General features: G+C 40.6%; 1 protein-coding gene across 1 annotated transcript in view; it reads left to right on the top strand.

Annotated features, from left to right (window-relative positions):
- Positions 1–1,527: 1,527 nt before the first annotated feature.
- The window catches only part of LOC104467697 (zinc finger protein 827-like), a gene marked incomplete at its 5' end in the record, with an annotated part of 31,210 nt that continues 18,685 nt past the window's right edge, over positions 1,528–14,052 (top strand). Inside the window, one exon of the mRNA XM_010081557.1 lies at positions 1,528–1,631. Within this exon, the coding sequence (XP_010079859.1) occupies positions 1,528–1,631 (104 nt within the window). The remainder of the gene's footprint in view (positions 1,632–14,052) is intronic.

A 14,052-nucleotide genomic window follows, 5' to 3' on the forward strand; every position in this document is an offset into this window, starting at 1 on the left:
CTATCCCAGCTGGACCCAGGACACATGAACATTTGTTTTCTTGAGTATTATGTGTTGTTTAGCTGTCTGGATGCACTGAAGTGTTCAGGTTTGGGGCAGCTTCATGCCTTACCCTCCAGCACAGCCTAATGTTGACTGTTTATGGTTATGTTCAAACTTTTGTAGAAACACCAAAATATCTCATTGGCTGTCACATCTGGTACAGCACAAAATGAATAATGACCAAAAAACTTCATGAGAAAGTAAACAACGTGGTTGCCAAAAGTGTTCCATGATGAAGTTAGCTAATGATCAACGTTTCCCAAAGGCAGAAGAGATCTGACTAAGAATACAAGTGACTCAGTGGAGAACGCCTTGTTCACTCACTCCAGAAAGGCTGTATGATGGAAAATTTTTGCAAATGCTGTTGTTTAGATTGACACCTTGTGTATATGGACTGCTAGGGTCAGCTTGGTTGGTGCTGCTGGCACATGCTCTCTGAGGCTGGATACCCCCTTGGCAAAGCTTCGTAAGACCTCATACTAATGTTCCTCATCCTGAAAAGATCATTGGATTTTATTACTGAATAAAAACAGGCTGCAGAAATGAGCTGGCCTCCTGTCCTGCACATTTAAAACACATACTGTACACCAGCCTGTTCAGGATTCTCAGTATGAGAGAGATCAGGTTTAATGTAATTCTTTATTTTGCTTAGAAGAAATTGATTATTTGCATGCAGATGGAATATACTGCCTTAGAAAACAGTTTTCCAAGGAAGACTATCCTTTTTCCATTTTGAATTTTCTGAGTGAGGTACCTCTTTCTGCTGTCTGTCTGTACCATAGATAAGGAATTCTTGTTTCTGTTACAATCTTTTAATTGAGCAGAAAACAAAATACTTTAACAGAAATGTCAATTCACTATTGTAATTGACTTTTTACTACCTGTTAATGAAAACCAAAGCATGCTATGCTTTTTGATAATTTTTGCACTCAATACTCTTTGGGAAATAACCATTCAGTTAGCTTATATGGATTTTTTCTTGCTTTAAAAATCAAACTCATGGAGTTAATTTCATTTGTGGAATGCCATGTCAAAAGAGAACTATTCAGCATCTTATCCTAAAATTTGAAAAGTTTTGTTTTAAAAATAATTACTATATACCTCAGATTATTAAGTAATAATATTCACCTCCTATCCTGGTTGCCCTCTCCAGGTATGACAGCAGAATACAATTTTTTGAAGCATTAATTTTATTGGTCCATATTGTATTGTGATATAGCAAATCTGGGATGTCGAAATGTAGTTAAAAGCCTTTTGGGAGGACTTCACTTTTCACTCTGAGATGCAATTGTAGCAAAACATACCTGTTCTCCACACCTGGCCTGACAGTCTGCGTATCTTCCAGCATGGATTCTGTAAATGAAGCAGGGCTTTTAACAAGATGGTATTTGTTATAACATTAAGATGTTATGGTCAAAAATTCATATTTACTTCTTCTTTTAACTGCTATTTTGTTTACAAAAAGCCATGTTATTTTTCCTACAGCCCTTTCTTTTCTGAAGACACATTTAGACAATCACCGTTCACTTCCAAGTCAAAAGATCTCCTGCCTAATGAAGCTTCCCTTCATGGAAGGACATCTGCACCAGGTCAGATAACCTTTTTCTTTCATTACTTCCAGTTAAGATATATTTTTAAAATTTTCTTACTGCAAACTCCACCACCTTACCAGTGCTCTCAAAATGTAGTTTCCTTTGTCAAAAGGCAACTATTTCTCCATCCCAGTAAGTGCTTATCATTAAGAAGAAAAGAAAAAAGTTAAATGTTGCTGAAGCATGTGTTAATAGTCTTTAAACTACAGTTTCCATGGATTGTGCAAAAGTCTCTAAAGGCTTAAATGCAGCAGTGTTAACAGAGGTGGGGGATTTTGTGTGTGTGTCCCATATGCAAAGGAATTTTACTGATGTCTGCTTACTGTCTGCTGTTCTCCTGTTACTGGCCATCTCCATCTCGGAGTACAGATGAAGTGTTTGCAGTACATGTATCAGAGTGGCTGAGCTCAGCAATACAACTTTCCTGCCTTTAACAGTAATGTGGAAACCTTTGTGGAAAGATGTGGAGTTCTTAAAATCTTCTGAACTAGTTGACAGGCATTTTATGCTCGGATGTAGCTTGGGTTATATTCTGCATTAAAATGGAAAATATAGGCGTCTGACTACTGTTCAAGGTGGCACCAAACGCGTGCAAAAACTTGATATGTGCCTTTACTGTCCTGCTGCAGAATAACTCCTTTGCTGGTTCACTGCTATCCGGTCTTAAATTAATAGCGCTAGGGTTCTAAAGGTCAGTAATTACACAGCCATCCGTAGTGTGGGTTATTCACCTTTTCTTAGCAATCAATAAAGTTTTGGGCACATTACTGCTAATTTTCAGCTATAGACTGTCATTTAATTTACAGCTTAACAGACCCTTCATTTTTTTAAACGCTTGAATAGTCACTTGACAGCTCATGGAGTGGCAGATGAGGTTGAGCTAGATGTTGTCTCAGGGTAAATATGCACAGCAGGGAGAAGAAGAAAATTTGTACCATAAGGACAAGGGTCTTCAGGGTAGCCTCAGCCACACTTTTGCAAGGAAGTAGTGGATTTTGTAACTCAGGGAGAGAAGAACCAGATCAGATGCGGTGCATTTAAGTATTAAAATGTAAACCAGGTTAACACTTCAATCCTGGCTTTTGACCTTGGCATAACATGGAATATTCGTATACCCAGATAAAAGAGGAGAACTCTTGGACACCTCAGGCAGTGCTCAGTACCTCAGAGGACATGGCCTCTAGCAGCAATACTCTTACATCATTCCGAGATGGATGTATAAGCATTTTAATTCTCTGTAAGACTTCATTTTAAGTGAGGTCACCAAAACTGCAAGATGGGTTTTGCTGGCATGTTTAATCTGCTGCTTAAAAGGTGTAAAGCATCTGGTTGGTTAGGACATACCGGAGTGTTAGAATGGCTTCTGAGGAGTGGAGCTCTGTGTGTTTGTGCTGCCTGATAGTCTATCCTATGGAATATAACTATCACCTTGATAAGTCTGTGTATTATAATACATACTGCTCTGTGGTTATAAGAGTCTGATATGTAATAGCAGCATGTATACTGAAAACCAAGAATGCCAGTTTCTGCTTCGTTTTTATTTTTTGGGACAATCTTATCATTCCAAATATGTTGATTTTTCTCATCTTCATAATAAATTATTGGATCTGAAGTGCAACTTCACGGTAGCACCAGGAATGTGATTTAAATTTTTAATCAATTACAAATGTGATATTCATGTAAAAGAATAGCAGAATACCCACAGGTAGGTTTTCTACTAGTTTCAGCCCTGCAAGAAGAAATAGTCTATGAAGTGCTATGGATGGCTCAGAAGAAACTTTATCCCTGCAGGGAGTAGCATAAAGGAACAGTAACAAACCATTGTAAAGGTCAACAGGATGTAACAGAAAATGCTGTGGAAATGTGTGTGCGGTGTCTTGCAGATAAATGGTATGTACGCCTTCACTTGAGATTTGTTTTGGGTCACTGCATCCCTGAAACAGGATAGTAAGAAATAGAAAAGACATAGGAAAATGACGAAATTCCCAGTCCAGTGTCATCTTCAAGTCATCAACTAAAATCCAGGCAGGTTAATTGCTAATGGCCAAGAGTGTTCATTAAGCAGTGCCTGTATCCAAAAATGTGGCACTGTGCTGCTGTCACCACAGCTAGCAGAGGCTGATGGACACGTGTGGGGTCTGAGCTGCTGCTCTGCGCTGGCTCTCTGCGACCAGGCTGGACACAGGCAGGCAGAATGTGTGGAGGAGGCCTTTGCTGCCTGGTCTGGGTGGCCTTGGTGGAACCCTGTGTACAGAGCGCTTCTTTCCAAGAGAGCACCAATATGGGCGGTTATATCCCCAGACTCCTGCCAGCTTTCTGTCTGCAGGCTTCTTGGCACCCTAGCTGCAGAGGAATTGGGAAAAATGACAGGAACATGGGACAGGAAGCTATCTCGTGTGTCAAATTCAATTCTTTTCTATAACTGATAACAACGTTATGTAATCTCATTCATTAATTTATCAAGATCCATCTTAAACCTGTCATCCTCACTATTCGTACGAGGTCACTGTTTCAGAAGCTCACCCCTTTGAAGGGCTGGAACCACGCTCTTTTCAGCCTGAATGTATTCATAGCAAGTTCTACTTTTGTTGTTTCACCAATGCTGTCCTTCAACTTTGATAATTCTTCTCCCTTGTGATGTTCACCATCTGATGTACCATCTTACATCTTCCCAATCCTGTCTTCATTTTGGAAAACTAAGCCAGCCAACGTTTTATAGTCTCTTTTAGTATGATACGGCTTCTGTTTCCTGACCGACATCGTAGCCTTTTTCTGCCTCTGTTCAGGGAAGTTAATTCCTGCAAATATGAGTAGTCAGAACTATATATGCTATTTTTTACAGGAGGTCTTAACAACGACTTTTTCTGTGGCATGCAATCTTCTATATGTATATTGGAAATGCCTCTCCTGATTAATCACAGTCTTTGTAGCTACAACATGCTGATGACTCTCAGTTCATTTGCTAATCAAATAGTGACATGTTTTTCTTTTCCCTTACAATTTCAGCATGCAACAGAAATTCTTGTTCCTACTTCTTAGGCATTTGACCTTGTAATTGGAATGGTTTCACTTGTTACTCTAGCTCTCGAGATTATTTTTTTAATACTCTGAAATTTCTGCATGTCGATGATTTTGCTTTCATTAATGCAATGCTGGGGTTTTTTATGTTGAAGCTGTTAAAAGAGGATTTTTAAGTACGGTTGGTCTAAATTTCAGTCCTCAAGACTTCAGCTTAGTGGCCTCCTCTGTGCAAACCACTTGTCTTCCTAGCAAGTTAATAAGAAAATTGCAAGATCAGGTATTTAAAAGGAAGAGCCCTCTTTGTAAGGCAGTGACTATATAAGATGCCCAAGGAATATTAAATAATTAGAAAAAACCTATTAAAAGATGTGTAAGAGCAATGAACTGATCAGGGCATTCACTGGAGAAAAAAAATAAAAATCCTAGTAGTTTCCTCTAGTACATCCTCTAGTATATCCAAGTATTGGATAGATTTGGGGAACTACTTCCCTTCCTTTTTAAGGTATTTTGTACATTAATAACCATGCAAAGTTAATTGTAGTCACATTAGACTTTTCTGTATTACTGTTATTGTCCAAATAAGCTCATTTTCGCTTAAAGATGGAAAGAAAATAAAATAGCATTGATGTCCACATCAGTCAAACACACTTTGCTCAAAGGTTACCATAGTATGAAAGTCATATCTAACACAAATTTGTATCCAAATCAATTCAATAATTTCAGCTTCCCTCTACAGGAATAGCAAAAGGACCTTTCTTGGCCTAGCAAAGGTAGGGAGAAGAAATGAAAAATTTCATTTCAAACAGTCTCTTTTAAAGGGCATTTTTATCTCCTGTTTTATAAGACTCTTCTTTTGACAGAATAGCGTTTAGTTGTATGTCAGACTATATAGTTCAGTCCAGATCTCTAGATAAATTAAAAACTTATGATCTTATGCTGGTACTCCTGACCCTTTGCCAATCTTTCACGTGTTTTAATCATTTTCCACTACCTCACCGACTCATTCTGTAAATCAAACCTGCCTTCATGAAATCCACTTGAGTGATACTCACTATTCCCTTTCTGGTCAGTTCATTAATATTGGCAAAGACTCCAACCATGGGTTTTTGGGAATATTTTTTCTCCGTGTATATCTGTGTGTAGTATAATAATATTTCATTATTTCCTCTCCTTTTCACCAAGTACCTGATGTTCTTCTTCATTTACATTGACAGTGTGAAATACTGAAACAATCTCATCTGTAGAGGATTAAATTAAAAATCTTAAAAAACGTCTTTTTGTGAAAATTTACTGCTTCTTGCAAAACTGTAATTTTGATTGTGGTAGGTGAATTTCATATAGCTAAAATAGACTTTTGAAACTGGAGGATGTAGATTTTGGGGAGTTGTAGTCCATGAGCTGGCTTTTAAAATTTTGTCCATTGGTGCTAGAGCTAAATTTACCACTGTTACTTATTTCAATGAAGTAAAGCCAATGAAGCTTCTATCCTCAAGTACCTTTTTGAAAATCCATCAGAGCCTCTTCTGTCCCTGTGTCTCCAGACTCTTTACTGACCCGTGAGATGACAGACAGGCCATGCTTCCTCTTCAGAAATGTCCAGAAGCCAGTATGGAATCACTAGCGTGACAGTTCAGTAGAAAATTGGAAACCTTGTGCAATAATTTTGGATTTAGGTAGTCAGTTGTATTTTTATTGATAATGATTAGTGGCATTATCCCATATTTATGTTTATTGAAGATGTACGTTTCTCCTGTTACCATTCATACACCCTCCTTCTACTTCTTTTCTCTAAAGCAGTAATTCCACTGTAACTTTAATATACTGAAAAGGGAAAATCTGCCTGTTCCCTGGGCCACGTCTTTGCACATTCCCCAACACAACAGTACTAACATTTGTGTGGCCACGTTGTAAGAACTGCTGTCTTTTTTCTAATACTTTGTGGGAGTGTTGGGATGTGAGCAGGGGGAAGGCAAGGCCATATCATTCAGCCGTGTGAATTTTCAGCATTTGTATGAGATTGGTGTGACTGCAGCCACACTTATCTTGTTTAGTTTCTTCTGTGACTGTAGTTGAAAAATATCTCCTGAGAGTTTAGAGTCTTAGCTTGAGCGTGATAAATAACCAAGCTGTTCATGTTGCACAGATGCCACATTCTTTAGTATGAAGTATTTTGTATGTGTCTTCCTTCCTAATCCCTTTTTAAACACACGTTAAGGTTAGTATACCTCTTGATGTTGTCACTTTTCATATGTGGCTTAAAGCATCTAGAAAGTATAGATAGCAGGAGCTCTTTTGGTCCAGCCTGCAGACGTGCTCGTTCATATTTTCTGGCAGTATTTGCTGTGGTTCTGGTCTCCTGTGCTCCACCGTGAACCAAACTTCTGCAACCACCTACAGCAACCAGCCCTGAATTTTGGGTCATCACTAGGTTAGTTAAGAAAGTCAGAACTTTGATAAATTGAATATGAGGTTAGAGTGAACCCCCTATAGTTTCCTTTTCTTCACAAGCTGCCAGTGACAGTTTTCCTCCTTGGTCTCTTTTAGCCTGCTGCCAGCCTTCCTACTTTTGACTTCCCTTACCTTGTCCCTGAGACCCCAGTAACTGCACGGCAGAAATGAAGGGACACCTTGAGGCTTTGATTTCTGTGTAGGGGACTGTTGGCACTTCTGTCACCCTGGAAAATGTCCTTAGGCCTTAGGGGACTGTGAAACGCACAAGCCCTGCCGATTTCTGCTAAAGTGATCAGGGATGAAATGTTGGCGTTTAAATTGCCCTGGTGGTGGTATCCCAGCTCTGTACCCACGGAGTTAATTAGAACAATTCACACTTTCTTATGGTGGCTGTTTGCTTGCATCTGCCAAAAAGCCTCTAACTTCACACTGTGGGTGATCCTCTGTTTACCTTAGGAAGGCTTTCTTCCCAGTCCTAAATGCTAGAATTTGTAAAGGAAGGCTGGGGTTTGAGAGCACAATTACAAGCAATTGGTTTAGAATCATAGAATGGTTTGAATCATCCTATAAAGTTTCTGCTTTCTCTTTACATTAACTTTTTTTCAAGTATAAGAAACAAAAGTCTATTCCAAGTTGTTTTGTTGTTTGTTTGGATTTTTTTTGTTTTTTGTTGAAGAAGAACAACCTAAATACATTTTTTTCTATTTGAAAAAATGCACTGTCAAGCTGGAGAGTTTTTCTAATTAATTTCTAATTAATTCAGGACAGCAGAACCTGTGGATTCTTGTTTTTGAGAGAATCATAGCGTGGTTGAGGTAGGAAGCCCAGTTCCACTCCCTTCCTCAGAGCAGCAGTCAGCTTGTTGCTCAGGACTGTGTCCAGCCAGGTTTTGAATCTCCCCCGGGGTGGAGACTCTGGGCAATATCTAGGCAACCTGTGCCACTGTTTGACCATGCTCACAGTAAAAAAGCATTTTCTTACATTTAAATAGAATTTCTTGTGTTTTAATTTGTGTCCTTGCTTCCTCTCCTCTGGGCATCACTGAGAAGAGCCTGGCTTTGTCTTCTTATTCCTCTCCCATCAGGTATTTATAGATTGGAAAGATCCCACCAAGCCTTCTCCAGGCTGAACAGTCCCAGCTCTCCTTGTATGACAGATACTCCAATCCCTTAATCATATTTGCTGGCCTTCAGACTTCTTTGAAAGTCTAGAAGAATATTTCAAGATCCTGGCAGTGTCCCTGTGATGGAACAGCAATTTTTAGTGTCAGTATAGTTGCAGAGGGAGTGCACCATGCACATGAACTGACCTAGATGGTGCGTTTTTCCCCTGCTTTATCCCATTGTTAGTGCTTCTGGTCATTTCATTTGCTTTCAGTCTTGGTCTGTGCTATGAGCTCTGTCCACCCAGGGCATTAGAAATCCCCTTCAGTTTCTTGATGATGAGAGTGCCTGACCCCTGCTGGCTTCCTGGCAGGGTGGAGCGTAGAGTGGCACTTCATTCACTGCGCAAGGCGTGCTCCTTCAGGCGCTTGGTCCTGTTGTTCATTTCTGTCAGAGTTTCTGTGAAATGTGCTTGTTGAGAGCAGTACTGGAGGTAGATGCTGCACTGCTGTCGTCGCTGCCTGCAGAACCCCATGGTAGATACTCACTAAGCCTTGCACAGTCTGCTTCTCCTGGTCCTCCAAAGCACCCATTTAATTTTATTCCTCTTCTGCTACCTGTCTGGGGTAAGATTCAACCATCTGCCCTCCTGTATGTGTATGCATGTGTGTGCATGTATGTGTTTGTGTAAAAATCCATGCAGATGAAAAAGAATACTGGAGAGATCCCTCTGACAAATCCAACCTGTACGACAGCGTCAGAGGTGGTAGGAAAATATTTGTATCAGATTGGCAGATTGATCTGAGTAACTGATTTTAGTTCCTTATTTCCATCTTTGATTCTTCACACAAAAAGAATGTCTTTTGGGTGCACATAGACTGGAGTACACTCTGTCTTTGCTCTCTCGAGGCTAGGGACTGTCAGCCATCGTGGTTGCTCTCTGAAGTCTGATAGCAAGAGACAGATAACTGGCAAGTGGTGGAAAGTGATTCTAGGAAAGTGAGATAGTTGGACTGCTAGAGAAGCAGGCTGTGCTTGGCATAGTTCTCCAAAGCAAGACAGATTTTGCAGAATTTGTTCAAGATAATTCAGTGCTAAACTGAGTGACAGCGGTTCTGGCTCTGGCATGTTTTTTTATCTATCGCATCCTGTCTTCAGATTCCCCTGATCGTCTGCCTGGGTGCAGCCTTCTTTTGCTGTGCACCCAGCTGCCTTGACAACCGCTTTGCACCGCAGTCATTGAGCAGAGGCTTCCAAATTTCTGGTTCATTTAAGGGGACCATAACCAACCCAGCCACAACTGATTACAGCATTATGTTTCCCTTGAAGCTTTTTCTGGGTCTGCTGCCAAAGAGGTTTGCATCTGCTGCGTCCGTGTTGCAGATCTGTGATAATGGTAATAGTGACTGTGTCCTGAGCAGCCATCACGGTCCTCGTAACAAGGTCCCTTGCGGAACTGAAAATATTATTATGCAGAATAGACCATTTCAAATCCTGTTCAGACATGCACAGAGCATTCAGTACAACAGTGTTCGTTGGCCGTTCGCACAGCTGCTGGGGGGAATGTGATCAGATCCTTCCTTCTGAGGAACACTGAAACCCCTAGTGAGTTTGTCAGTCCCTCTCTCGATACAGCACATGCCAAATAGAAGGACTTTGCGTGAGTTGTTACAGGCATACAGAGTTCACTTTTCCTTGTGAAGTCAATGCACTCATTGTTTTGCCAGTTATTTACAGGACCTTCAAGATGAAAGGTGTTGATTAAAATAGACAAACAGAAAGATACACATTCAGGTCCATGTCTAATGGCTGTCTTGAAAGGCACTTGACATCTCTGAAAATTTGTGATCCTTGTTTTATTATGGGCTTTTACAGCCTAACTTTTTTTTCCCCTTTAATACTATGCAGTCTTCTCGTACAGGCAAAACCAATTATTTTTATTTCATTTCCCTTTAATGTTTGTTCCTCCTAAAGCAGGATCAACCTCATGGTAAGGGACAGGAGAACAAAGTAATTTCACTCGGAACAAATACTTTCTGGTTTCATTCAGAATAAACCCAAACTAGACCATATTCATTAAACCCAGCAAACCAGAAGCCATTAGGAAATATCACCAACATCAAATCCAAAGCAAAACGGCCCAAGGTAACTGTTTCATCCCACATGGAAAGAGAAGACTTAGCAATTGGTTTTTTTTCAAACAGGGCAGGCTTTGGCATTTCTTACCTTTAAAAAAAAATGTTTTCTGAGTCTTGAAGAGTTATATAATAGTGATTTTTGAAAATGTAAAATAATTGTTGCTATCAATATTTTAAATAAATATGTACATAAGTGGAGCTCAAATTTGAGAAGGGCTTCCTGAGCAGGTACACTTATCTCAAGTACAGAATGAGGAATGTGGGATTTTGCCCACCTTGCCTTCTGCTGGCAGTGAGTTCAGGAGAACCCAAGGCTGCCCAGCAAGTTCTTGGGACCTGCATTTTGATACAGGTGGCAGGAGGCAAGCTTGGTGAAGAACAACCATGAAGTGATAGAATCTGTTTTTTGGGCAAGGAAGAAGGGGAAACAGCAAGATAACAGCCGCTGGCTTCAGGAAGGACAACGGTAACAAATGCGGAGATCTGTACGGAAAGAAGCCTAACAATATTTGCCAGGTCCTTAAAGAAACTTGACTTCTTGAGTTGAGCGAGGGTTTTGGCACTGCCTTCCACAGCGTGCTTGTGGTAAGCAGGGAAACCTACAGCAGGTGAAACTAGAATTAACAGTAAGCAGGGAAAGCTAGAGTAGGTGAAACTCGAATTAAGTGGTTGAGTGTAGCTGACAAAGCGCAGGGACCAAGTGCAGTTCTGCAAGGGTCTGTGCTTGCTCTGGTGTTACTCAGCCCTTTCATGTTGTGGAGGATGGAAGAGAAAGCACGTTTATTAAATGTCCTGGTGACACCATGCATAGAGGTGCCATAAGCACTTCGGAGGACAGAATTAGAATTCAGTCTTATCTTGAGGAATTGAAGAAACAGTTTGGAAAATGGTAGTCAATTCAGTGGGGACAAAATTCTGTGCCTGGGGGATTGATGAGTGCCACAAAGAAAGGGAGGGATGAAAGCGCAGGCAGTGCCACTGAAGGGCAGGGTCTGGATTACTCTTGGTCAGACACTGTATGTAGAGCTGACACTGTATGTATTGCAGAAGGGGCAAACAGCCGGCTGGGATGTCAGGAATATTGTCTGTAAGGCACGTGTGGTGATTGTGCCCTACAGCCGGAGCCCTGAATCCAGTTTTGGGCTCTGCAACCTGAGAACAATATGGAGGACAGCGGTGGTCAGAGGTTAGAAAACACCAGCTGTGAATGAAGGTTGAAGGGTTTGTGTTTATTTAGTCTGGAGAAGACAAGAGGGGAGACAGGATAATGATATTCAAATATGTAAAATGACAGCTTTGCGAGAAAAAGAATAAACCTTGCCTGTGTTCATGTGAGCAGAATAAGGAATAACAGGCTTAAATGACAGCAATGGAAATTAAGTTAAACACCAAGTAAATGGGGTGGTTTTACACTGGAACAACTGTCAGAGGAGGCTGTGGAATCTCTGTCATGGGAGGGTTTTCAAAAAATGACTTAGACAAGCACCTGTCGGGACTGCCTGGTACGTTTGGTGTGTGGCTGGTGTGCCTCCGGGCGAGGGACAGACGAGATGGCCTCCTGAGGTCCCTTCCAGCTCTAATGCTGTGATGTCAATTCAGTAGCAAAGCTACAATGCTGATTAAATAACCTCTTGAAAGAGACTTGATAGATGAGGCTTTTGGTTTAGAAATACTCAGCATGCTGTGTTTTAGAGTCTGCTTCTTATTCAAACCCATCTATAGTCTCTCATCCTCTTTTGTCTTTCTTAATATTGGAATATTTTGTAAAAGTGAACATCAGCATTGAGTCAGACTGTTTCCTGAATATAAAACTTTTCCGAGTCAAGCTCAACATGAAATAGAAAGGCAGGATTTTAAATGACTTTTTGCGCTCTGCAAAAGGAATTGGAACACATCATTCCTGACGTTTCTTTTTAGAGTTACCTTGGGACTCCCCAGTCGTCACCTATCTTATCTTGTACGAGGCTGTCTTCTGTAATATTTGTCTGCCTACGAGCAAATGAAATGCTAAATTTATCAGGCTGTTTGGACAGCTATATAGAAACAAAAAAGACCATTGTTTAAAAATAATCTAAGAAAACTGAGGAGAATTTTTTCTCCTCTACAGCATGATTTTAGTCAGGGTACGAATTTGCCCTGCTGGTTCCTGAGTGTTTTAGTTGAGTTTGGGGCAGTCGTGGCTCTGACCAGTGCCCTGCAAAGGCACCCTGAGCAGAAGGCAGGTGGGGAGTCCTGGAGAGGGAAGGAGAGGCTGGTTTTGCAGGTAGGTGCATGTGCTTGTGATAAGAGAGAGAGCGAAGAGAAAGGTAAATCTCTTAAAAAAAGCGAGTTAATGGCTTCAGGGAAATGGCAGATTCACTGCTTATCACTTGGGGAATCTGCAATAAAAGCAGGAGGAATGTTTTATTTTACAGCAGCACCCAGTACTGTGAAGGCTGGGACCTCTCCCTGGCAGCCTGCTGAAGGGTGGGAAGGTGGATCTGGCCAAAGGTTTGCAGTTACCTTCATCTAGTTTTGGATCTTCTGTGTTAACTCAGCTCAGGAAGAGGAACTCAGTCTGCATTTGGGGCTTTATTTTGCATTCCCCTGCTGAGGTTTCTGGGCACCAGCGTACGGTTTCTCTAGTACAGCAGCTTTTGCTCCACTAGAAAGGATGCAGAAGGCTGAAAAGAAAAAGGTAGTCTAAAGGCTAATTTGTCTCTGTATCTGAATTCTGGATGGGAGTACTCGTGTTAACCTCTGCAAAGTGCCCTAGGTAGGTTATTGCCTCCTCTCTAGGAAAGGAAAGCAAAGCTTGCATTTCAGGTGGGCTTGCGAGTAGAAATTGGCACAGTGATAAAAACAAGAGAAAAAAAGAAAAAAATTGTATGTACACCATAATGGTCCTAAATGTGCATAAATGTCTCTGATTTGAAAGAGTTTCTTAGGACATGTGTCTTAAGCAGAATTGTAGGAAGGAAAAGTGTAGAAATTTATTTGCATTGGGGAAATTAATTAATTGTGGTTTAAAAATAACAATAGGAACAAACTATATTTCTAGAGTTCATATGGACTCAGTGTTGTAGCACCCAAAATAAATGGTGGAAGCAGTATAAATGGATGAGGTGAATGTGAGGGACACCTGCTTGGGAGTGAATTAGAGAGAGATCACGTAAATTCATTATAGCGCGTCTTACAGTTGTCATGAATATATTTACAGGGGGATATTCTAGCATTGTAGTGAAATAAAATATATTGTGCAAAGACAACATTACCAGGTTTCCTTTGACAATAGATGCAGAATTTAACTTTTATTTACAAGAACTATTATTTCTAAACAAGCAAAAAAAAAAAAAAAGTAAAGTTATGATGCTCTCTGCCTCTGAAAGGAATGGTTGTTCTCTTGGCCAACAGTGACCAGCTAAGATTTTAAAAACCTATTTGCGGCGGGGATTTTTTGGTGCTTTCTGTCCCTTTATTGCAACGTGTCAACTCCCACAGTGAAAAAAAAAACCATTTTCCATCTGGACCGTATTGCATTACTTCAGCTTGGTTTCATGACTGTAGATGACCTTCTTCACTGTGTGAGCTGTGAAGGATTGAGGAATTCCTGGAGCCTGTGCAGAGTGCCAGAGGGACTCTTCCATGGCTGCTTCTGTAAGTCACAGCTCAGGGCCTTTGCACATGGCAGGAATTTTCGACTGTTCTGTTCTTTTGTATTGTTAA

Source organism: Pterocles gutturalis, unplaced genomic scaffold (genome assembly GCF_000699245.1).
Source record: "Pterocles gutturalis isolate BGI_N339 unplaced genomic scaffold, ASM69924v1 scaffold30929, whole genome shotgun sequence".
Taxonomy (NCBI): domain Eukaryota; kingdom Metazoa; phylum Chordata; class Aves; order Pterocliformes; family Pteroclidae; genus Pterocles; species Pterocles gutturalis.